General features: G+C 41.0%; 1 protein-coding gene across 6 annotated transcripts in view; it reads left to right on the forward strand.

Annotated features, from left to right (window-relative positions):
- Positions 1 to 528: 528 nt before the first annotated feature.
- The window catches only part of NBEA (neurobeachin), an 848,387-nt gene continuing 822,504 nt past the window's right edge, over positions 529 to 26,411 (forward strand). For all 6 annotated transcript variants that reach the window (XM_073341812.1, XM_073341823.1, XM_073341834.1 and 3 more), the window contains exon 1: positions 529 to 1,136. In XM_073341812.1, the coding sequence (XP_073197913.1) occupies positions 873 to 1,136 (264 nt within the window). In that variant the 5' untranslated portion in view covers positions 529 to 872. The remainder of the gene's footprint in view (positions 1,137 to 26,411) is intronic.

Below are 26,411 nucleotides of genomic sequence, written 5' to 3' on the forward strand. Positions count from 1 at the left end.
GTTCAATGGCTATCAGCACCCCCCCCCCCACTATAAAACATTGTTCCAACACCCCTAGTAGTGGGGGCTAGAGATGGCTTCGCAGCAGATGGGTCATCAGCAGCGAGACAGGGGCCCCAATCAAGGCTGTGGCCCCAGAAGCGGGCGGTGAGTACACAGGCTCAGCAGGGCCCCAGGTTCTCCGCAGCGCTGCCGGGGGTCTGGGCGGGGCGGGGCAGCCCCAGTACCCCCGTGCCCCGCCCGCAGGGAGCTGTGGGGTCGGGTCAGGGCAGGGGCAGGCGGTGTCTCCGGCGGGGGTGGTGTCTCTGCCACCGCAGCCTCAGGTGCGTAACCCGCACCCGGGCGCACCCTGCGGGAGCGGCGGCACTGAAGCCCGGCCGCTCTGGGTCTGGCGCAGCCCGACGCACCTGCTCACCTGTCCGCAGCTCCGGGGAGAGGGGGGGCGCACGGCGCGGCCCGGCCCCGCCCCCCTCCCCCCGGGCTCAGCGCAGGCGCCTTGGCGGCTAGCGCAGGCAGGGGGCGGCAACATGGCGGAGTGAGCGGCGGCGGCGGCAGCGGCTCCGGCTCCACAACAACAGCGGCGGCGGCGGCAGCGGCGGTGCTGCTGGTGGCTCGCGGACCTGTGCCCAGCCCGCTTCCCAGCGCCGTCTCCGGGCCGGGCGCGGCGGCTGCTTCTCCTCCGGCCCCCGGCGGGCGGACGGGCTCCGGCTAACGGGGCAGCGGCGCCCATAATAATCCCTCATTATAGTGGAGCGGCTGCCGGGACGGTCCCTGCGCCTCGGACCGGCTCCCTGCGGCCCCGCCGGGCGCTGCTGCTGTGGAGGCTGGGCTGGGCTCGGCCGGGGGCAGGTGCCGGAGGGCGCGGGGGGTAGATGGCGAGTGAGAAGCCGGTGTCAGGGCCGGACCCGCAGCCCGCGGGGCTCGTCCCTGTCGGGGCCGCAGGAGGCGGTGGCGGCAGCGCCGCGGTGATGGGGGAGCTGCGAGCGTCGGGCTCTGGGTCCGTGGTGCTCCCCGCGGGGATGATTAACCCGTCGGTGCCGATCCGCAACATCCGCATGAAATTCGCCGTCCTCATCGGACTCATCCAGGTCGGCGAGGTCAGCAACCGGGACATCGTGGAGACCGTGCTCAACCTGGTAAGGAGCCGGCACTCCTCCCCGCCGGCAGGGTCAGGGCAGCCCGCGCCCCCTGCCGACCCCCCGAGGGACCCAGGGACTCACTACGCACCCTCCCCAGCCGGCGACTTCCCTTCCCCACGAACCCCACCCATTCCCCCCTGCCAATTCCCACCACTGCTCCTTCCTAATCCCAAAACCATGCGTATCCATGGATTGCCTCTTCGCCGCCCCGATCCCTTGCATGCACCCATTGCTCCCTCTTCACCCCTAGGAGAGACCCTTTCCTCTCGCATACTCCACCCTTCCCCACAATGCCGGTTTGTGAGCCGCACGCTCATCCGTATGCAACCCACTCGCTCTGCCGTGTACCTAATGGCTCCTTCCTCACCTTGTGCGAGAGACCCATCTGCTCAGCCTAAACTCCACACAGGACCTCAGCTAGTGAAACAAACACGTACTCTTTACAGTCTAATCTCCTTCCTCCTCCCCCTGTGCTGTCTTCTGTTGTGGAAGTGGAGTGGGTGCAATTTATGTTTATTATATATGAGAACCAGTAATCGAAAACTTCAGGTGCTTGCAGACTGCCAGATAGCCTGACGACTTATTCCTCTGAAGAAAAGGGACATTTGATGTTGTATCTGTTTTTAATTGTATAAAATTGAAATGCAGCGTGAGCTGGTATCTTTCTTTGGAGATGCAAATGTTTGAAAGATTTAACCCTGTTAGCCTGGAGCTAATCGGGTTTGATATGTTGAGGAGGAGAGTTTTTGCGTCATTTTAATAAGTATGTATTGCTACACTCTGTTGTAAGGGATTAGTTTGCTCATGTCTTAATCCCCTGTTCTAGTGTACCAAACTGCATTCTTGCCTCAAGAATTAAGGGTGTCAAAAAGGTCTGTGTGTTGGAAAATCATTATTGCATGTGTATAAAAGACACAACAGGAAAAGGATGTTACAGTGTAACTCCTCGGTCATTCACTCGATGGTATGAAAGAGTTACTGCAAGATTGTATGACTTAATGTTTTTGCGCTACCTACACCAAAGCCTGGGAAACCTACAGAAGTCTAAGGAGAGGAAAAAAATGGATCTAAAAATGAATCACTGCAGCAAAGCTTTTGAAAGCAGTTCAGTCAACAAAATATATCCTCAATTTTACTTATGAATTAGGATAGAAAGCCACTGCTTAAGACTGAAGGGCACTTAATTTAAACTACCCTTCTAACAAACAAGTTTAAAATGTTAAACTTATGTTCATTTTGTAACAAAACCATGCACAGAGATAAAATTGTATCTGGCACTTTAAAACCATGTATTCTTCCAATGGTTGACAATTATTTGCATTTTGACCTAACGCAGGCTGAATGGAAGAGCTGCAGCATTCAGAGAGAGATGTGGGTTGGTTAGATCATTTTAATCTTTATGGTTTATGTGGATACACGAGTTAAAGCTCTTGTTTTGTGAATGTGTCAAGTCAAAGACAGACAACTGTCTGTCTTTTCAAACTATTTTGTCATCTTAAAATTATCTTTACAAGTAACCTTTCAGATAAACTATTGTGGAACAAGTTGTCAGAACTTGATATTCATCACTTTATTGGATATTATCCATTCATTTCACAGTAGCACTGGGAATAGGGAAATAACATGAAGTGATATTTCTTTTAGTAGCTTCAGATAGATCATTACATAAGTGTAGAGTGCTTAATCTTTTTCCTGTGTTTATCCTCCTTTGTTGGTATTGCTAATGAAAAGGGAAGACGCTTAAATCTGACAGCCTAATTGCTGATACAAAGACTAACATTACTTTTTGTGTTTGGGTTTTTGTTTGGTGATATTTCTCAGAAAGTCATAAAATGTTTGTTTAAACTATTTGGTTACAGGACTACCCACTGTTTAGTTAATGTTGAAAGGTACGCATTTAAATCTAGAAATATGAATAAAGGTTATAGTAATGCTTTCAGCATCAGGGGACACACGTGAACATAAAACCACTTGGGAAGCTACTGCAGTATCTATGCATTCTGGATAAGTCATTGCTTAACAGATGGACTCGGGCATACAGTAGCAGAGAGAATATCATCTTTCTTTGATGTGGAAATATAATCTAACACTCTCCAGTGCACTGAATGACTAGTGTGCATTTATGCTTCTATTTTGGAAGTTAATTTACTCACAAGTAAAACAAACAAAATGAGCCTGGAAGCTAGAAAACAAAATTATGGTGGTATATCCCGTAAACTACCAACCTTCCCCTGCTGCTGCATTATTGATTTTTAGCTCCAAGTATTTAAAATGAAATGCATTTCTTTATTTTTAGCTTTTTTTCTTTTTTGAGGAAAAGCTTGAGGTTGAGGGAAACAATTTATAGTTGCTAAACTGTACTATTTATGAATGAGTGTCCTTTAGTTGTGTGTGCTAATGTGAATGGGCATTGTTTAAAGTGCTGTCTTCAATGACTTCTTGGATAAAATGATATAGTGTGCCAGTCTCTGACAATCATCGTGCCTTTAACTATCCCGTAGCATGTACACAAGCCATTTGGAGTTATCTAGCTTTCCTTTGTTTAAGGGAGTGTACAGTGGGTTGGGCTTTTCTTGTTACCTTACAGGTGGCTGTCACAGTAATGTCTGATTCTTGAAAAATGACCTCTGTGTTACAGTATGTATGATGAAATATTCTCTGAATCCAAACATACCATAGAATTAAGAAATTGCAGTCTCTGAATTGATGCCGAGCCGGCGATAATGTTGGGAAATCCTGGTGTGAGATCATTAAAGTAAAACTACAACATAACCATCAACTATTCTAATCACTACATTTAACTAAAAGTGAATAAACTACTTAAGAATGCCCTTGAATCACTTTTTATACTGTATTTGTCTCAAATGGACTAGGTTTTGACTGAGAAATTCTGCTCATCTGTGGCATATGGGAAAGGTACAAAGATTGAGGTTTAAGTGTTATTGCTGTTCACAATTGTTTAAAATAAACTGCTGCCTACGTGTAATCAAGTTATTAAATAACTTATCTTAAATTAACTCTGAAAAATCTGTTTGAGTATTCCAAAATTATGCTGCATTTCTTGCATTTTAACCTATCCCATCAAGTGATCCAGTCTGAAGTAGTACGTCGTGTACTATTTAAAAATCAACTTTTGACACTGCAGTGACGTAGTACCATTGTATCTTGTAGTACAGGAAGATACCGTGACAACCGCGGGTACTTCTGGAGTGGGAAGATTGGGTATGTAATGGTGCCCTCTGTAGCAACAAAACAGCACACTCGGGCTACATCCTACTCTCATTTTTACTCATGCAATCCCACGTATGTCATGGTAGACTTTGGCCCTTAATTATATTTATACTGATATCTCAGCACTGGTTTGAATGTTCCAGAATTAAATAACTGGTTCATTAAAACATTTATCTATTCCTTAGTCAAATATTTACTATAGGGATGTTTTCCTTTGAAGATTTTGTCTTGTGGAGTCAAATTGTCCACGAGTTTTATTTACCTCCATGTGTTCTGATATAGGTTAGTTTTGAACTATCAATTGTGGGGTTTAGTATCAAATTTACTCCTTTCCCCATATTGCTTATGAAAGGTCATCTTGAAACTGAAAGGGTAGCTAGATAATGGTAATTGTAGAAGATGCTATGTTGACTGTCAATAAAGCATCTATTGGGTCACTAACCAGAGTGCATAGGGTTCCTGTCAGTGCTCAAAGTAAGTTTAAGGTTTGAAGCCAGGTAGAAAGAGGATGGCTGAAACTTGGCATAACTTCGAGACATAGAATTTTTTAAAGGGCTAAGAAAGATGGACTTGGAGACAGGCTTTGTAATATCCAGTTGGATGCAGTTCATAGCTCTCTTAGGAGCAGGATTATTTACCCCCTTCATGGTGGTGCATGGACCTTCTGTAACTAAAGTTTTACTCTTCTGTGTCATAAGGTGTGAGAAAAGAATTGGGCAGGATCAATTTGGTGGATGAGACTGTGGAATCTGACTATTCTATTTCTCCTCTTACATTTAGTGGCAATAAAATTGGTAGGGAGGCTATCAAAGCTCTGAGGTTCGTGTGGAGGAAGAACTATTTCCTTAGCCTTGGAGGAATTCTCCCCCACACAAGAACTGTTCAGATTGTGTGCTGGAGCTAGAATTAGTGTTTAAAGAGGAACTTGCGCAGTTATAACTACATCAGTGTAGTTATGTTGGTGCAGCCCTTTAATGTAGATACATGGCATTGATGTAGAATGGGGGTTGCAACTTACAGATGCATCTTAGGCTGGTGCAGTGCAGCACATCTGCACTGGGGATTTGTGGGGTGAAATAGAGCCTAAGGTATCTTAAAGTTATTGTTTCAGGGTGTGCGTCTTCCAGATGTTAGAAGTAAATGCTGTCTTAGTTTACATTTTATTTGCACTTGGGAGGGTTTCTTAACTGTAAAGGCTAGGATGCCTTTTCTTTTTAATGAAAGCTTAATTTGCTAAAAGAAAAGGAGTACTTGTGGCACCTTAGAGACTAACCAATTTATTTGAGCATGAGCTTTCGTGAAAGCTCATGCTCAAATAAATTGGTTAGTCTCTAAGGTGCCACAAGTACTCCTTTTCTTTTTGCGAATACAGACTAACACGGCTGTTACTCTGAAACCTTAATTTGCTGTAGCAGATGAGGTAAGATCCCTGTTTACTAGTGGAAGTTTCCTCTCCCCTTTGAGTCAAGCCTTATGCTATGTTATGGCTCTCCTAGTGATAGTTCAATGTAGGGAATTAGCTTTTTATCGCCTTTGGCACTGACAGTTTCTCTTGCTACAGTGTATTTGGAAACAAACTTTCTTTATAAATCTAATAACAAACAAAAGCATATGAAATCATGATGATAGCACTGTATTTACTGATGGTATACTTAATGGTTAAACTCAGGTGTTTGGCAATTTCTAACTTGCCTTTTGTATTGAAAGTTCTGATGGACAGTCCCATAAAAAAGCAAAATCTGGTTAATCTGTCAGTTTTTTTCAAGTATTAGAAATATGCTGTAAAATATTTTCCAGAAAGTTTGTAGTGCACTAAATCAAATGTTGTGTTTACATATCTATGTAAAAAACTGTCATGAGTGCAGTCACTTGTGGAATGTGCTCTTAAGATTGAAAATAATTGTTACAAGTAGTAAAGTACTACTTAGTATGTTTGTTTTCATTTAAAAAAATGCACAGTGACATTCCGAATAGATGATTATTTCATGTGTCTGGAAGTGCACATAGTTTTAAAAAAAAAAAGGGCAGCACAATTGCATTTGTTTAAATTAAACCTTCAAATTAATGTTTGTTTCAGAATGAATAGCCATTCTACACCAATGATGGATTTCTAATAATGGGTTTTCATTTAAACACAGGAATATTTAATACAGTATTCACAAACGAACACAAAAATAACAAACTGAAGTTACAAACATTTTTACGTCAACATCCAATTTGTATATTCTTAAACAGAAAGGGGGAAAGGTGAATAACTCCTTCGTATACATGGGGATGTATATCAAAATATGGCTTAGAAAGGAACTGTCAATCTGAACTATTGAGCTGGAACCAAAACCTGCATAATATAAAACTTATGATTTTCTCTCAATTTCTCCTTGTGTATACATAATTGTCTGGAGTATATATGCATGGTGTAAGTGATATGGTGATGGGACCATCAGGGAAAGTGGTTCTGGAGCCAAGGCACAAAAGCTCTTCAGAAGTCCGCACCTAAAGCTCACTTAAGTTGCTAAGGGCATGTTGGCTCCCAAAAAAGTACTCAGTCTGTTGTGAGGTAGAGCTAGGGTTGCCACGCATCTGGGTTTTACCCAGACAGTCTGGTTTTTGGCTTCTGTGTCCAGGTGCCATTTAGGGTTGCCAGGTGCCTGGTTTTCAACCAGAAAGCCAAAAAGCCTGCTCAGCCAGGGTTGCCTCCTACCTGCAGGCAGGCTCCTTGTCAGGCTGCAGCAGCTCCCATTCCAGCCCTAGAACAGAGGGAGCACAGTTTGGTTGAGGGGAGGTGGAGATGATCCAGTGAACGACAGGGACGTGAGGGAGAGGAGTGAGTGATGGAGGGCAAGGTCTTGGGTCGGGGAGGGGGAGCGGAGGGGAAGAGGTGGAGCAGAGGTCGTGTCTTGAGGTCCAGTTATCAGCAAGTTGAAAGGAAGCAACCCTAGATGGAGCAGAGAACATAAATGTGACTTGAAGGGATGTGGAGGAGAACTGGAATGTCTGAAGAGGCATACTGGGAGGCCCAGAGGCAGCAAGGGTCTATTTTGGGTGATGGAGGGGAAATGGGATATCTGGAGGGTGATGTGAGGTTCTAGGGTCAAACTGTGGGGGAGCTGAAATGTTGAGGGAGTCCATTGGATAGAGTATCAAAAGGGTAGCCATGTTAGTCTGTATTATGGTGTCTTTGAAAAGTGTCCATGCAGCTTGCAGGGATTTCACTCTAGTCACTGTACCTTTTAATTTCTGTTTAACTAACCTCCTCATTTTTGCATAGTTCCCCTTTCTGAAATTAAATGCCACAGTGTTGGGCTGTTGAGGTGTTCTTTCTACCACAGGGATGTTAAATGTTGTTATATTATGGTCACTGTTTCCAAGCGGTCCTGTTATAGTTACCTCTTGGACCAGATCCTGCGCTCCACTCAGGAATAGATCGAGAGTTGCCTCTCCCCTTGTGGGTTCCTGTACCAGCTGCTCCAAGCAGCAGTCATTAAAAGTATCAAGAAATTTTGTCTCTGCATTTCGTCCTGAGGAGACATGTACCCAGTCAATATGGGGATAATTGAAATTCCCCACTATTATTGAATTTTTTATTTTGATAGTCTCTCTAATCTCTGTTAGCATTTCATCGTCACTATCGCTGTCCTGGTCAGCTGGTTGATAATACATCTCTATTGTTATATTCTTCTTAGAGCATGGAATTACAATCCATAGAGATTCTGTGGAACATGTGGATTCATTTAATATTTTTATTTCATTTGATTCTACATTTTCTTTCACATATAGTGCCGCTCCCTCCCCCCGCATGACCTGTTCTGTCCTTCCGATATATTTTGTACCCTGGAATGATTGTGTCCCATTGATTGTCCTCACTCCACCAGGTTTCTGTGATGCCTATTATATCAATATTCCCCTTTAACACGAGGCACTCTAGTTCACCCATCTTATTATTTAGACTTCTAGCATTTGTGTACAAGCACTTTTTAAAAACTTGTCACTGTTTATTTGTCTGCCCTTTTCTGATGTGTCAGATTCTTTATGTGCATGTTTCTCGTCTGATCTGGCCCATACTTTGTCCTCTTTCATCCCCTCCTCCTGACTAAAACCTAGAGAATCTCTATCAATAGACTCTCCTCTAAGAGAAGTCTCTGTCCGATCCACGTGCGCCTCTGCAGCAATCTGCTTTCCCCCATCTCTTAACATTAAAAAGGTTGCAGAGCAGTTTTTAAACTAAGTGCCAGCAGTCTGGATCCACTTTGGTTTAGGTGGAGCCCATCCTTCCTGTATAGGCTCTCCCTATCCCAAAAGTTTCCCCAGTTCCTAATAAATCTAAACCCCTTCTCTCTACACCATCGTCTCATCCACACATTGAGACTCTGAAGCTCTGCCTGCCTACCTGGCCCTGCACGTGGAACTGGAAGCATTTCTGAGAATGCCACCATAGAGGTCCTGGATTTCAGTCTCTTTCCAAGCAGGCTAAATTTTGCCTCCAGGACATCTCTCTACCCTTCCCTATGTCATTGGCACCTACATGTACCACAACCACCGGCTCCTCCCCAGCACTACACATTAGTCTATCTGGATGCATGAAGAGAGCCGCAACCTTCACACCAGGCAGGCAAGTCACCATACGGTTCTCCTGGTCATCACAAACCCAGCTATCTAGGTTTCTAATGATTGAATCTCCCATTACTAACACCTGCCTTTTACTAATGACTGGAGTTCCCTCCCCCAGAGGGGTAACCTCAGTGTGAGAGAATACCCCAACATCATCTGGAAGGAGGGTCCCAACTATGGGAAGGTTTCCCTCTGTTCTCATTGACTGCTGTCCTTCTCTGCGGCTTTCATCCTCCTTAACAGCACAGGGGCTGTCTGACCGGAGGTGGGACAAATCTACAGTGTCCCGGAAAGCCTCATCAACATACCTCTCTGCCTCCCTTAGCTCCTCCAGTTCTGCCACCCTGGCCTCCAAAGCCTGTACACGGTCTCTGAGGGCCAGGAGCTCCTTGCACCAAACGCACACATATGCCACCCGCCCACAGGGCAGGTAATCATACATGCTACACCGAGTGCAATAAACAGGATAGCCCCCACTCTGCTGCAGGGATTCTATCTGCATTTTCTCCTACAGCTACCTAGGTTAAAGATAGGGTTTTGTTTAAATCAAGAAGTTTTGATTATAGTTTAGTTTAAAGGTTTTAGAGAATGGCAAGTGTACTTTGCCCCCCTTCCCACTGGGGGAAATCTATTTTAGGGTTTTATAAAGCAACCATCACTGTTAAAACCACAATTACTAGAAGGCCAGTGGAAGTACCTGAAATTACTTTCCTTTAAACTTTTTGTTTTAAATTGACAATGTCTTTAAGACCTGCTAGGCATGCAGTGACTTTAAAATATTAAATATTGCACCTATCTAACATTTGTCACAAAAAAGACTCACTATTCAATAACCATGTTTATATATTTCTTTCGTTGAAGTGTTTTGTGTACCTATACTGTCCAAAATAATTTGTATGAATAAATGAGCAGGAAAAAGCTTACCTTTTAACTCCATATGCAAGGAAAGAATCTGCAGTCTTTAGATTATTCCAGTAGGTACTTAGTCTTTTTGTTCAGTATTTGTACAGAGCCAAGCAAAAAGAGTTCTGATCTGCAACTGGGTCTTGTAGGCAATATGATTATACAAATAATAACTAATATGATTATACAGTTTTATTGGCTTGCAAGCTATAGTATTGCAATATAATCTCAGGGTGGATTGATTTAAATCACCAATTTTAATCATGATTTAAATCAGCTGGCAGGAAAACCTTGATTTAAATTGTTTTAATCTTGTTTTGGATTTGTGCTTTTCAATTATTTGTCTAAAGAAGGGTTGAATCTCACTGGTTGGTAACCATTAAAACATTGACAGTTGCAAATCAAGGTTCCTCCCCCACTCTGAACTCTAGGGTACAGATGTGGGGACCTGCATGGAAACCTCCTAAGCTTACTTTCACCAGCTTAGGTTAAAACTTCACCAAGGTACAAATTAATTTCATCCTTTGTCCCTGGATCTCCACTGCCACCACCAAACTCTAACTGGGTTTACTGGGAAACGTAGTTTGGACACGTCTTTTCCCCCCAAAATCCTCCCAACCCTTGCACCCCACTTCCTGGGAAAGGTTTGGTAAAAATCCTCATCAATTTGCATAGGTGACCACAGACTCAAACCCTGGGATCTGAGAACAATGAAAAAGCATTCAGTTTTCTTATAAGAAGACTTTTAATAGAAGTAAAGAAATCCCCTCTGTAAAATCAGGATGGTAGATACCTTACAGGGTAACTAGATTCAAAACATAGAGAATCCCTCTAGGCAAAACCTTAAGTCACAAAAAAGACACATAGACAGGAATAGTCATTCTATTCAGCACAGTTCCTTTCTCAGCCATTTAAAGAAATCATAATCTAACACATACCTAGCTAGATTACTTACTAAAAGTTCTAAGACTCCATTTCTGTTCTATCCCCGGCAAAAGCAGCATACAGACAGACACAGACCCTTTGTTTCTCTCCCTCCTCCCAGCTTTTGAAAATATCCTGTCTCCTCATTGGTCATTTTGGTCAGGTGCCAGCGAGGTTACCTTTAGCTTCTTAACCCTTTACAGGTGAGAGGATTTTTCTTCTGGCCAGGAGGGATTTTAAAGGGGTTTACCCTTCCCTTTATATTTATGACAGCAACTAAATATAGCCTTTACACTGTTTGGTGCTGCTTTTACTAACCAGGGGGTATGCTCCATCTCTACACATTTAAGGTATTGCATAGCTTGACTTATATTTATTCAGACACTTAATTTTTCAATTTTTTGTCAGAGTATGGTGAATGATACATTTCTTATTCACTGGATTGATGTTTTTAATTCTATTTGTGTGAAGCTCTGTTTGGATGGAAATTAAAATGCAGAAAACATTTTAGAATGATTTTTTATAGTTAATAAAACTACCTTAAATGTGCTGGATACATTAAATTATCAAAATGTGGTTAATATAACAGATTTATTAAGCAAAATACTATCTTTAGTTAGTGAAATAAACTGATCTGGTCATCATGCCATTCAAAATTTTAGATCTAGTAGATCTCAGCATCACATTAAATTTTTATTCATAGATAGAAAGAGGAAAACAGGCTTCCCTATTTTTTCTACTCCCAGTTGGTGTTTCAACCTTGACTCAACGAGTCATTGAACTGAATAGTTGCATATTGTATATAGTTGCTATGACTGACCATGTGACTAACACTTTTCTAGTGTCAATTTTGTTTACTTCCTTTTTCACAGAATCTGCAGCACTTTAAAAAGGTAAAATTGATAGGTGGATTTTTGTTCAGTTTCCTTGATGAATATAAACATACTGAATATAAACAAACATGTCCTGGTCACTTTAGTCAATGTCAACCTGTGACCTTATCCTAGTCCTTAAAATAGAGCTCTTCTGATGTTCAGCAACCGTGTAGAACAGGGGTAGTCAATTATTTTTTGTTAAGGTATAGTCAAGGTCCAGATTCTAGAGAAAATAATAAAAATAACAACGATAATAAGATTTTGGAGTCTGTTCAAAAGCGTCTGACGGTACGGTTTTGGCCTTCAGTGTGCCTATTGACTACCTCTGCTGTAGAACCTGTTGACATTGAGATTTGCAGCTGATTCCTTTTCTTTGGATCAGACTCAGACCCATTATTCAGGAGATGGGCAAGAAACATGTGGCATGATTAAATTGCCCTTGTGCTGGTACTTGCTAGATGCTTTCATCTTCCTTCTGTTTGTTTAATGCTATTTTCCTTGATAATGCTTCTAATGTAAAATTTGCATCTGCATGTGGATTTTAGAGGCCTCTGAAATACTGGCTCTAAAATCAGAAGCTTTGTTCTCAAGATTAAACTTCCAGAAGGAGCCCCTGCAGGATGCTGGCAGAGAGCAGCTAATGTGCACAACATACATGCTCAGAAAGAAACAAAAGGCAGGATTCAAACTCGTAGTATGTGGATGCTGTTCAGGTTCAATGGCCACATCATATCATTCTTGAAACTACCATTGACATCAAGCTGTCTGCATACACTCAGGCTTTCAGCAGAGCTCCAGTGCTGTTGTAGATGTGCAAATGATTTTAACTAATCAACTTGGCTCAAGCCACATTGCAGATTCAGCTTTTACCCTAAGTAACTTGTTAAACATAGTTTCCCTAAAGCGGCAATGGATGCCAGACTCTAGCTAAGAAGTTCTGAATAGGTACTATCAGGCTGGGGAGATTCACAGGCATAGTATGAACTCCAGGTGTGGGCAGAAAAAAGTTATAAGGGGTATAAAATATTGATGGGGGGTGATTTTTCTAGGGTACTGAATCTTGGGATCCTCTTGACCTCCTATTTAGACCATTTACCCTATTCTGATTCCCTTGAGGCATTACAGTTTTCAGGGTGATCTGAAGAGGCATATGGATTTTGCAGCACTTGGACAAACCATTGTTTAAACAAGAAACTAATCTCATTCTTCACTGTAGCGATGTTGCTAGCCCAGTGTAATAGTGATGTCAGATTTTCAGCTTCTGTGTTAAATTATTTTCTGTTTGTGTACTTTTGGGTACTTTAGATCCTTGTAACTTCCTAGAAACATGGTTTGTATAGGTTTATTTGAACCGATTGTATATATTTGAGATGAAAGCGGTTTTTGAAAGAGAAAATTCACAAGGTCTTTTAAAAATGGTTTCCTTTGTATACAAATTTAATTGTTACCACGTGTGCACGGTGTAATTTAACATGTTTTTATGTGTGACCAAGAAGTGAATCAGAGGATGCACAGGAAGTGATGCAGGCTATAATTTATTAAGACATGAGTTTGATTGAAAATCCATGTTAAGAAACTTGAAGTTTTGTGGAGGCTTGCTTGTGCTTTCAAAACAAAATGCTGGGTCTTGAAAAATTACAGCTAGTATTTTTTGTTTAGTCTGCGAATTGAAATCCTAGCTAAATAGGATTACATATCTTAGTGAGATGAGTTCTTTTTAGCACTGTAATAAATATGCTGAGGCATTGTTGAACATTACTGCTTACAGTTGTGTTACTGAGGCATTTAGCATTTTGCAACAATTGTTAACTCCAGTCATTACTATGGATTGTAAACTGTTTTCAGCCTTTTGCATTGTAGCACTTTTTTTATGCTATAGGTCTGATTCTTCTCTCATCTACACTACTGTAAATTGTGAGTAAATAATTTTAAGGAATGGAGTTGCACTGGTTTAAGTGAAGACAAAAGCAGATCCAGAGTTTTCATTCCCATCTATAATTTTTTATTTTTTCCTTAGATATTTATTTCACTAATATTTGAAAACTATTTAAATCAATTAAGTAAAAAAGCATGGAAAAGCTATTGTTCCTCGTTGTCTATGGGGACATTGTCAAGTAGGGGAGAAGTGCATTGTCCGCTTTGTTGCGACCTAGCTTTGTTTTCTGAGATGATAGATTTGCTTAGGGAGTTGAAACTGTCCTTCATGCTAAATATATGGAGAAACTTTGTGCCATCTGTGGCTTAATACCTCACTTGAAAAGGCCAAGACACAAGTCATTTTTAAACAAGTGGTTGTTAAGCCCTTGCTCAGAAAACTACACAGCAAATTATTAGTCATTTTAGTGACCACCTTCAAAGCTGCTGTGGGAGCAAAACCAGTTGTATTTGAATTCTACATTCTCTCAATTCCTTATGGTCATGGGTTCAGCTTGATGTATGCAGTGGACGGTGGAATTGTATAAATGGGTTTGATCTCTTCCTGGTGATGAACAAGGGTAGGGTGTCCATCGTGACCTTACTAGATGTTTTGGTAATAGTTGACAGAATGAAGTCCAAGTGACTCATTTAAAGGATCATGCTGAGCTGAACAGTAATCTCACTCTTTAGTAGTTTCACTTTTTCCTCTGAGAGGTCATGCAGAATAGGGATGGGCAGGTGCTTGTCCTCCACAGCACTTGCACATGCAGGTTTTGTACATGGATTGGTCGGGTAATTTCTGCTTTTCAATATGAATGTGAAGCTACTTAGACTTCTAGAGGGGGAGTGTTACCAGTAAACTTTTGGCACTGAGCTTTTCATATTTAATCAATCCCAAAGTCTATAGTTCTACTCATCCAGTGTTTGAGATTGGGATGAAAGTATGAGATTTGTAGAAGTCAATTTAGCCAAGACACAAGTTATGTTTGTTAGTAGGGGAGGCATTTCAGTGAATGGATGAAGGCTTGTGAGTGTGTTATGCTATTAAAAATAGGTGCCCAACTTTCACCCTGATGGCTTAGAGCTTTGAGATCTTGTTTTAGCATTATATCTAGATTCTGAGGCGTCCATGTTGGACCACATTGCTTTTAATAAAGTCTAGCTGCTCAGAAGGCTATTCTTCTATAGTGCAACTTTGCAATGGTAATAACTGTCTTATTCTAGCCTGTAGGTGAATATTATAATTCATTCTACATTGTAGAACTAATTAAAATATCATCAGTTGTCAACTTATCATATAGTAACCACTATTTCCTATTCTATGTGTAGGTAAAAACTGCAAATATCTGACACCATGGTGTGGTAACAAGGCAAATGGTACTTAGAGCTATTAGTATAGTAGGCAAATGCAAATTTTTGGCAGTACCTTGTTTTAATGTCCATACAGAGTATTTTGTGGCTCCAAATTTTAAGACTTTAGTTTCAAAAGAAACTGCCCCATGACACTTTGTCACTGTTGAGCACTTTGAAATATGAGAACTTATTAATGCCTTACTCCTGATTCACAAGCAAGGGGACAGTGAAACCACTTTAGTTAAATTTTAATTACTTTTAATGAAAACCATATGATAATATTTAGTTACGTAATTAGCTAGGAGTTACATATGTTATGTCTGTATCAGTATCTGTATTAGCAGTATATTTTGCTAGTATGCCCCCTTATCCCTCTGAACCAAGACACAGGCATATTCTAGTACTATGAGCGTGCTCTTAAATTCTTACATTCACTCATGATTAATTTTCAAATTTGGGCTGCTATTGGTAAAAGCAGCTGCACAAGTGCAGCACGAGGAAATGGATGCAGCGCTTGAGTCACTTGAGTTACAGTTGTAACACAGGATGTATTTCGCATCTGAAATGCTACAGAGTTGTTTCTGGTTTACCAAGCCCATGGAGGCCAGAAGCTTTCATGCAGATAACTGATCAAGCACATGTCACATCACTTTGAAGAACTTCTTATGCTGTTGTCTCTAGGCACTGCAGGTATAATTGTGTTCAGAAGTAAGGCATAAAATGTGCTCAAGTTAGTCACTGGTGATGAAGATGATGATTTTGACATTATAATAAGCAGAGATGGAAAACAGTTTGTCCGGTAAGTCAGAACTATTGTATCAGATAAGACGCACTACAACATATGCACAAAGAAAGATACTGCTGCAAATTGAGTGATCCTGAATTAGCATTGATTGCTAAGTTATCCTCTAAATTAGACAAAACTCTGCTAGCTCTTCTTATTGACAGTATCATTACAAGTGTCCTGATACATTCTCCACCCAGCCTATAAATTGGTCTTGGTGTACTGCTGAGACTCAAAAGCCCATGTGTTGGCTCCTGTACTAACATCAGTGATCCCTGATGACATGAAGATTCCCAAGGCTGTCTAACCTAAAGAAATAGCTGTAGACAGACTTGTCAACTTGACATATTTCACAAGAAGTCACCTGCATAGTCATTGAAGGTTCTGCAGAACCTTTAGGTAAGTACACTGGCCAGCAAGTGGTATCATCAAGGACTGTGTGACCAATTTCAGAGACTACATTGAACGCTAACTAGCAGCAGGCGGTGTATACCTTGTCTTTGATAGGTACAAAGACTTCAGCTCAGAGTGTCTAAAATCTAGCAGAGCTACAGAAGTGAGCAGAATGCATCGGTTTACATGTACACAGCTAGCTCCACAGAATGTTGTCTTGTTGGTTACATAAAATTGTAAATGATTGACTTCATTTGTACAGCACTTGTAAGACAAGAAGTTACTCCAACACACTCTAAAGCACAAAGTAGTTATCACAGGCAGAAAACACCCCAGCTGAAGTAAACCAGGGAATTGTGGTGATGAACAGAGAATAGGTGGCTATCTTGCCTGGGGAAGCTAATATCCTTTTACAACAAATGGTGATGGTTGGAAAAGATGGTGATGGTTACCTTGAACAGGGTCTGACCTCTCTGGTAATTATGGAATCCTGCAGTTCAAGGGAGAACGATCACAACCTGCTGTGCTTCAGCTGAGCAGCACTGGAACTCTGCACTCTCAGTGTAAGAGGCAGGAGCATCCTATCTTGGCTCCCACAGGAACCACTGTGCCAAAGATTTGGCAAGCTGGGTACACTAACTCTTTGCTGGGTGACATCAGTGCAGTAATGCCTGATGTAATTGAACAGGCAACCAAATTTGTGGCTGCAAGCTACGATCAAATTGTGCCACCATGGCAGAAATCATGAGCAGCAAGAATTGGCAGAGGGTATCAGTCAACACCAGAGCTCAATTTCTTACCACAGACAACTGAAACATTTATAGGAAATATAAAACAAGTACATCTTGAGGCATATGTGTGAGGAAAAGCGCACTGGATCCAGACACCACCCCTACTGGATCCACTGTTGTGTGGATGAATACATAATTGTTTCAAGTTATTTCCAAAAACTGTACCAAACAATGTTGATCTTACTCTTCCAAGTATTTGGAAGTTAATCAGATTGCAGTGACCTGACAAAATCAGCATTAGCATTTGTAGAGTACAGTGCAATGACAAGTAGTGACCTGTATTACTTGCATTAGGACACTTACCTGTACTTTTAGAAAGAACACTAATAATCATTTACAATTCCAAAATGAAATATTTGATTCAAATTACTATAATTATGTTAAGTATATTTATAATTTGCATATTTTTCACATTAGTGGTCATTGTATCAAATGAAAATTGAGGTCTATTCTATATCCCCAAGCTCCTCCTCATTTTTCCCTCGTATTGAAATATGGATAGGTGTTGATTGATATTGCAAATGTTAAATAAATGCACTTTATGTATTAAAACTCTTCTATCTTGATTTTGTATGCTCCAAATCATGCAAACTCTTAGTGAGTATGGGAATAGGGTGGCGAGGATGGGATGAAATGTTGATATTTAAAAATGCTCAGCAGTGATGGTATCAGGCAGATTCTTAAAATGTATCATTTTGAGAAAGAGAATTCTAAAAATACCCCAAAATCTTGTATGGATCCTAAAGCAAGGTTGACCAGAGTGGCTGTCAAATTATATTGTAGCTCTGGAAGCTTCTGGTAGTGCAGAATGTACCTGACTGATTCCTTGTAGGGCAGGGTTAAATCATGCCTTGGGACGCAGGTCCTGAAAAAGTTGTTTGACATTTAAAACTTGGGAAGTTGGTTCCTAGAGTTGAGGAGTGAGGTTTTCTCAGCTAAACTCACTACTCTTCTCTCCCTTCTCCCGCTTACTACTACCACCACCTATAGTACTTGCTGTTTAATGATCTTCTAGAGTCTTGTTTTTGGGCACATGCAAATATTTGACTATCTTAATTTATTTGCCAATGTTGTTATACACACTAGAAGTAGATTTATTTCTCATATGGGTAGCATTAATCATAATACTTTTAGAAAAACTTTCTAAATAAGCATATTGAGATTTTCAGAAAGACTAGAGGATTTTGCCGTGTGATTTACTGATTTTGGTGCAAGTTGTGTGGCTAGATTGCCTTTGAAAATCTTAACCATACCAAAAGAAAAGAGAGGAGAACAAGGGTACTAATACTCAAATGAAAATATAAGCATTTTTGGTATCATTTCCACAAAATGAAATATGTTAACGGGATGTATTAATGTCTATAGGATTTAAACTATACAGTTAATATAATTTATATACTAATATATATACACACACATATATACAATATGTATTTAAACTATAGGATTCTGGGGTATTAAAGGTGAACTGCAAAGGTTTGGTTAAAAATAGTCAAAGAAATATGCATGAAACAAATGCCAAGCTCAACTCCATTTGTGTGCACCGTCCTTCCTGCCTCCAAATACTTTAATATGTACTGCAGGATATCAGCTCTCTCACCTATACAATATGTTTGAATTGTAGGTTTTACTGGTTTACTCTCTAGTTGTTGACTTCAGTCATAAATCCTAAAGGAGCACTGGAAAATACATGGAAAAGAATGAAATCTTTTAAAGATAAAGTAGGGCTTGAAAAGCTTACCTTACGCTTGCTAACCTGAGGAGTAAGCCTACTAACCCAAAGTGAAAAATACCATATTAATGTTTTAGAAATTAACAGTTTTCATTTGTTTCTTGTACCCTCTTTTCCTTTCCTGTGGGGACCTCAGTGTGTTTCCTTTTTTCTTTCTTCCTTTGTTTTTTTCTCCATCCCGTCCCTCCAAATTTCTCGTTACCCTTATTTCTTTGCTAACTTACTCCCATCAAGCTCTTGATTCTACCTACCATTTCAGACACAGGGCTTTACAAAACATCTAGTAACTAAACTATTAAGCCAATGAAAGTCCCTACTCTCTGGGGCAAGCCTACTTGAGAAACATAAGACAAACTTGCTATCGCTCTTTCCCCCCCCCTCCTCTCCAGCAAGCTGCTGAAACAAGGGAAGATGCTGTTGTTCTCACTAGGGTAGTGTCCCCATACTTTGCATGTGGGTTTAGTCTTTTCTAGTTTCTGCTTTGAGTTGTCCTCCCTTGTGAATAGATGCAGTGCATGCCTCGTGGTTGCTCATAGTTTTCTATTAGCAGCAGTAAAAACTACCAGGATTAGTTAGTTTTTTCACTCAGCTGCATCTTGGAAAATCTGAGGAGCAGAGGCATTGTAGTTACCTGTCAATATGGAGGTAACCCAAGTGTGGTGGTTTATATTCAGTACATGTTTCATAGGTTATCTGTGCAACCATAAGGGCTAGAAACTTTTTCTTTAAATGAATGTTTAGATTCTGCAGAAGTTAATAGAAATGCTTTCTCTTCACCAGTGGTGAGTGGGTTATTCATTTCCCTTAAGTGAGTAGGATTGAGAATAAGGAAATAAGCATGTTAAAATTGAGCAACTTAAACAATTATTCATATGTTCACACACACATTTTGAAAAAGAGTGGTGATTAGAGCTCAAGGGACACTTCTTACTTGAAAATAGAATTGTTGCAGTTCCCCCCTTCTGGCTGAGCATAGTACTGCAGGCATTTCCCCCATCTACTTCCCCACACCTGGGTTTTCTCTCTCTCTCTCTGGGATTGACATGGCTCAACCCTCCATTTGGGTTACTCTGAGTTCAGAACCCTTCCAGCATAACAAAAGTCACAAGCAAATAAGATTCTTCTGCCCCCTTGGGCTCCTCTTCAGCCCATCCTCTTGACTCCAGTTCCCACACTGTTCTGGATTACATTTAAGTCTTTTTGACCCTAGGAATCAGGGCTCTATCCCAGAGCATGTCTACACAGCAAGGAAAGCCTAGGGTTAGTGGGACTCAAGTAAGCTGACCCATGTCAGGGAAACCTGGGCTTCAGCTTCTACACTGCATTTTAACCCTAGGTTTATAGTTTTCTGACCTGTGCTTGTAGTGTTGACACCAGAACCCTAGGTACAGTGCACAGACCCTAGTGAAAGTAAACATATCCCAAAGTGCCTAGCGCCTCTCTCCCCTTCCTCCGCCCTCCCACTCGCAGCATGTTGACACTGTAGCCCTGGAAATGTAGTGCACTATGGGAAAACTGTACTGCCCATCCTGTTTCCTAACTGTGGCAGTGCTATTGATAGGACTCAGGTGCCCATAAGGAACACGAGTACATAAACTGCATAGTTAGCTTCTTTGGTGGCAGTCTCAGAATGACTGCAGTTTGAGAAGGCTTTACACTGAACTACCATCTAATCTGAGATTTGGGCTTTCCACCTCTAGGCACGTTGGCAGGAAAATGCCATGTGCACCTGTTTGGAGGACAATTAAGGCAGTTTCAAGAGCTGTCAAACTTTAAAATGTTACAGTTACGTTTGACATAACATGTAGGTTTCAGAGGAAAAACACATACCCCAGACTGGCTGCTGCCTGCGGAGCTGTGAAGTACATCCCCAGGGCTTGCGGTGCAGTGTACTCCAACATGGCTTGGGGATACCTTATCAACGGCCCTCATTGCACCCTGGAAGGCAGGATAAGGGATCTCTGGGAGACTGCAGGGAAGTTTTGGGTCTGCCTCCCAGTCCTGGTCCTTGAGGGGCAGGTCACCTTGATACAGAAACCATTTCTCTAAACAAGTTAGGAAACTTTTGCTAACTTAAGGACATCTACAGTAGTGCTTTGGTGAGTGAGGAGTTGAAGGAAGATGGGGTAGGGAAGCTAGCTGCTCCGTGGGCACTTCTAGGCCTTTTTTATACATCCTGGTGCCTTCAAATGGAATGATCAGTAAATACACATAGGGAGAACAAATGTAAAGAGAGACAGGAGGGACGAATAAGCTAGGGTACTGAAGAGCACCTCCAGAGTTGAAGATGGAACCTTGGAGGGTTTTGTGTAGTGTTTTAGTTGCATGGATAACAGCAAAGACAGTAGTGGGTTTTTTAAGTTGCATGGAGGGAGAAGTAGCACCTAACAAACCTTTACTGTTTTTTCTAAATTCTCCCTGTGGTTCTTGTGCAGCTGAGGCCTGTGCAACTCTGTTGCCTTCAATGGGTTTACACTGGTGGCCTGGCAGATGGAAATTAGTTATTAGTTGTTATGATGATGCATGATTTAGAAATGAATCTAATTCACCTTTTGAGAAGTGCTGGCTCTACAAGGTTGACTGCAGTAAAAGTAATTAAAAATGTACGCTTTAGGATAAACTAAACCAATATGACTCTTTATACACAGAAGTATATTTGCTGAATAGCTAGGGACCATTTTTACATACTCTTTAAAATAGATCTCCACTTTGACTTTGCAGTCCCATATGACTTTATTAGCAAACTGGTGACTTATGGAAAAAGGTATTTACATATTTCACAATCAGCTTAACTTCATTTTATTCAAGGATGGAAATTCAGAGTTAAAATGACTCGCATCCTGAAATCTTAGGTACGGTATGTCCATTTTGTATCATCTTTGCTACTGATCATAAACAATACTAGTTTTCACCACAGCCAATCTATTTGATCTTGCAATGATGATAAACTTGTGACTCTATATGCCTGTTAATAAACTGATCTCTAACACAGGACTATGGCTGTACTCTGATTAAGCAGAAAGACTTTGAGGGAGGACCTCTACTAAAATATGAATATCTTGAATTGATGTGTTTGGAAGGTGGTTAATAAAAGGTGCTGGTGTTAACAAACAGGACTAAAATAATGCCCAGGTATTTTTTTTTTGTACCGACCATTCCCTCAGGCTTGCTCTAATGAAAACTTGCTGAAACATCTTATTTTCCCCCTAACTGTCATTGGTGATTTTTGACACTTATTCTTAGGAGCAGAATTTCCATGTCATTTAACTACAAATATTTTGTAAATTTTGAAATCTGTAAGCCCTTTTAAAAGTCCATTCCTGCACAAATCCTTCCCTCAAATGTTCTGAGAGTTCATAGTTTGTTGATGACTGAAGTTGACATTGTGATGGGACTCCCAGGGTATAACCGCTAACTATGGGACCGCTGTGTTCTCTTAACTCTCCAGCCTGGGTGCACGCTCGCAATGCTTTGCTAGTGACAAGCAGCAACCCCTCCAGGTGCTGTTATCACTTAGCTACTAGCATACAGAGACGCACCCAGCTAAGTTGTATGAATGCTTTCCAAGCCACTCATGAACTATATACAGGGAAATACCAGCAAATCCCCCGAGCCGCTAGCCTTGCATTCCAGAAATGTACCATCTTACACTGCTCAAGACCTTCTCTTGAACTATGCAAATTCATTAATTAGGTGCCACTTTGTCAAAGGATAGTGGACATGCACCAGCCTTTGTAATCTGAGCAGATTCCCTGAACACTTTAGACAACCACCCTGATAAGGATAAAACATTAAAATAAGTTTATTAACTACAGAAAGATAGGTTTTAAGTGATTATAAGTGATAGGCATAAAGGTCAGAGATACTTTTTATTTTCTTAGGTAACTAAACACTCATTCTGAATCCTAAACTTTCAGATTAAGCAAGATTTGAATCAGACCTCTTTTCTCACCCCCACTGTTTGTTGCAGGTAGGTTATAGTTCTTAATACACAGGCTGAATTTCCTTCTCAGCCTGGGACCAATCTCCTTAATTCAAAGCCTTTGTCTTCTCAGTGTTCTTGTTGCCTTCAAAGTAGGTGGGCTAGGAGGGATGGTCTCATAATGCCACTGTCCCTTATTTTATACTCTCAATCCATGACCCTGGAAAGAGACTGGCCCAGGCATGTCCGGGTGGGCCTTACTGAGTCACAGAATTGAGCAGTCCCCATTCTGTGGTGCTTGCGCAACTCTCTTCCAGAACTGTACATCTCTTGTTTACAATTCCCCTGCTGGTCAAAGGTCATTTTATGCTGGCCTGAGTGTGGGTCAGCCGCCTTTTAGTCGCTGGAGAGTTAGCAGTGGGAGTCTCTTAGACTCCCAGCATTTTTGAATAACAGCCATATAGCAAAATCTCATAACTTCATACACAATAACAATATACATATTTTGAGATAAAAATGAGTTTCAGCAGATACCTTTCATGTGTTATCTTACATGGCATGCTTTGTATGAAATCTCACTATAATATACAGATTATGAATATGGGGGTTACAGGGTGCTACTTAGAGGTCCAGTGCATATCAGACATTTTTCAATATTGTATGTTTTAAGGCTTTCTTCATAATGTACACTGGAATATATTGACTACATGCTAGAACTGTGGTTCTCAACCAGGGGTACACATACCCCTGCGGGGTACGTAGAGGTCTTCTGGGGCATGCATCAGCTCATCTAGATATGTCTAGTTTTACAACAGGCTACATAAAAGCACTAGCAAACTTAGTACAAACTAAAATTTCATACAGACCGACTTGTTTATACAGCTCTATATATTATACACTGAAATGTAAGTACAATACAAAATAAATTAATTAGAATATAAATATATGGTAAAAATGAGAAAGTAAGCAATTTTTCAGTAATAGTGTGCTATGATACTTTTTTGTGTTTTTATGGCTGATTTTGTAAGCAAGTAGTTTTAAGTGAGGTATGCAAGATAAATCAGGGTCCTAAAAGAGATACAGTAGTCTGAAAAGGTTGAGAACCACTGTGCTAGAATATAGAATAAGATTATAATACCACCACATTGTATTACCCTCTGTAGCAGATGAGTCTGATAGTCGTCTGGCCTAGTGGTCAGGGAGTGGCTCTAACATTTTCTGGCCTGATTGTTCTACAGGGGCCCCAGCTGAATTGTGTGCAGTGGGTCTCCATTCCTCTTGAAGGAGGTAGGGAGCTCTGAGCCCTCCCAGTGTACTGGGTCCCAATCCAGGGCTCTAGAGGGGCATTACAGTATCTGGACTACTTGCTGGTATATCCCAAGTTATGCTGCTTCCTACCAGGCTGTGGCTTCTCTGTATGGGGTGTAGTTGCACTCTCCGGAGTATCTGTTTTAATCTGTTAGTAGGACAATGCCCTGTTCTTTTCAGTCTCTTGCGAGTTTCCATTGCCTAAAGAGTGTGAATGGGGGAGAATCTGGATCACTGCTTCCAGAGTAGTCTTACGAATGCCTCAGCTACTCCTCTCAAAGTTGTAGGCATCCGCCTCATTTCCTGGTATACTTTCCCTGACCCCTGGGCTATTCTAGAGGCCTTTTAAACTATCCCTCCATCTGGAGCATGCCCTGCAGCTGCTGAGGGATGGGGCTTTCCTAGCCCAGTACTGCTCTGTCTTGTCTTGGTTTAATGTGGGTCTCCAGTAAAGCAACATGAGGAAGAGAAATATGTAAAGAAAATGGAGAAAATATTATTATAAATGCATATAAACAGGCAGGGAGACTCAGGAACATGTAGTACCTGAAATACTGCAAACTCATTTTTAAAAATTAACTAGATCAATATATTCATAGATTAATGTCAGAAAGGACCATAATGTTCATGAAGTCTGACCTCCTGCATAACAGTCAATACAGCTTCCTATATATTTAGTGAATACTGTTGAACCCAATAATTTGTAGTTGAACTAGATCATTAGTAACATTTTAAAAAGCACTGTAGCCCAATTTTTAAAAGTGACTTAAGTGCTTAGAAACCTAAGTGCGTGTCTACCTCACAGAACCTTGGGTGGTATAGCCATGCCAGCGGAGCCCCCCTACTGTAGATACAGTGTAAGATGGCAGAAGGAGTTCTTCTGCTGGTTTAGCTACATCACCTCCACAAACACCGCCACTTATGCTGACAGCACTCTTCTGTTACCATCATTACATCTACACTGCGGGGCAGGGGGTTGGTGGCATAGCTATTTTGGGCTGGCATGTGATAATTTTTTCCCCACACTCCCAGCTGATATAGCTATGCTGGCAAAACTTTTGTAGTACAACTAAGGCTTAAGTCCCCTTTTGAAAATTTTACCTCATGTGTTAGGCAACCAATCTCAAAGCTATCGTTTGGCATCTTTAAATGATTGCTTAGTTTAGTAAACTGTTCTGACTGTTAACTACTCTGTCAAAAAATTACACTTTATTTTCAGTTTGAATTTGTTGTTGGTAATACACTTTAAATAGCTTTCATTTAGTTTTTGAAACTCTTGTGTAAAAGACTGTAAATTGTATTGGTGGTCTACAGTCTATCCTGTGTTCTTACTTGCACTAAGGAGGCTGTCATAAGAGCTCAGCTATAGTACCTTATTCAAATATAGCTGTGAGCTCCAGGAATATTTTCCTGGGGGAATATAAATCTAAAAGCTACTGCAACATCAAGTGGGAATTGTTTTATGTAATAAAGGCATAAGACCTTTAGAAAACTTATCTTAAAGAAATAGCCTTCATAATTATTTTATCTAATTTTCCTGAAGACACTCAGGTTTGTTTTGTAGAAAAGAATCCTCAGAAGATCGAGAAGTGTCCTGTCTTCATTTGAATATAGAAATAGATTGAACTTTGAGTGTTGGAATTATTATTATTTATGCACAGTATTACCGCAACAGTAATTTAACCATAAATTCCTTTATTAAAATGAAAGGTGAAATGATATTTGTACAATTGCTCTAAACGTGCCCCAAAGCCTAAGTAGGAAGTAATGTATAGCTTCTAGCCCACTGAGGTTGGTGCACTCACCTAGGATGTGAGAGACTCAGCTTAATTTTCTGCCTCAGAAAGAGGGGGAGGAAGGGTCTGAATGGGGCTCTGCCACATCCTGGGTGAATGTTAACCATTGGGTTTGTTGACCTGAATTTATGGGGCTAATTTATTACAGCTTGCCAATGATCTGACCAGAAGATATTTCATTTCTTGTCGCAGTTCAGGCAACAGGATTAGAAAACAGAGTTCTATGTGGTGGGTGGACTCTTGGGGTGTGTGGCAAGGACTTTTATACTGAGGACAGTACCAAAATTTCAAGATCTTTATTAAAACGAATGAAAGGATAATCAGAGAGAGAAAATACAGTATCACAAAGACTTAATATAATTCTGTTGTCCCTGATGGTAACATTTCTATTCTAAAGGACTATTTAAACTAGCATACTCCCACCCTTCCCTGGAGACGTGGTAGTAGGAGATAGAGGACCGGCCTTGTCTCTGGCATGCCCAATGAATTTGATGGTCTAGGTTCCCCAAGTTGGTAGAGATCAGGTTCGAATGTTGAGTAGCTAAGCTATATTGCCAAAGCTGAACTGATCGCTTAACAGAAGATAGAAAGAGCAACCCCTCTACCTGGTTGGTTGTTTGCCCTTTTATAGGGTCCTGGCAATGCTCTGAATATTCATATCAGTGCCCACCCTACCATGCCTAAATCTTACTTCCTCACCCATATAAATCTTCTTCTTTAGGCTAACATATTATG

This window comes from Lepidochelys kempii, chromosome 1 (assembly GCF_965140265.1).
Source record: "Lepidochelys kempii isolate rLepKem1 chromosome 1, rLepKem1.hap2, whole genome shotgun sequence".
NCBI classification, from domain to species: Eukaryota; Metazoa; Chordata; order Testudines; family Cheloniidae; genus Lepidochelys; species Lepidochelys kempii.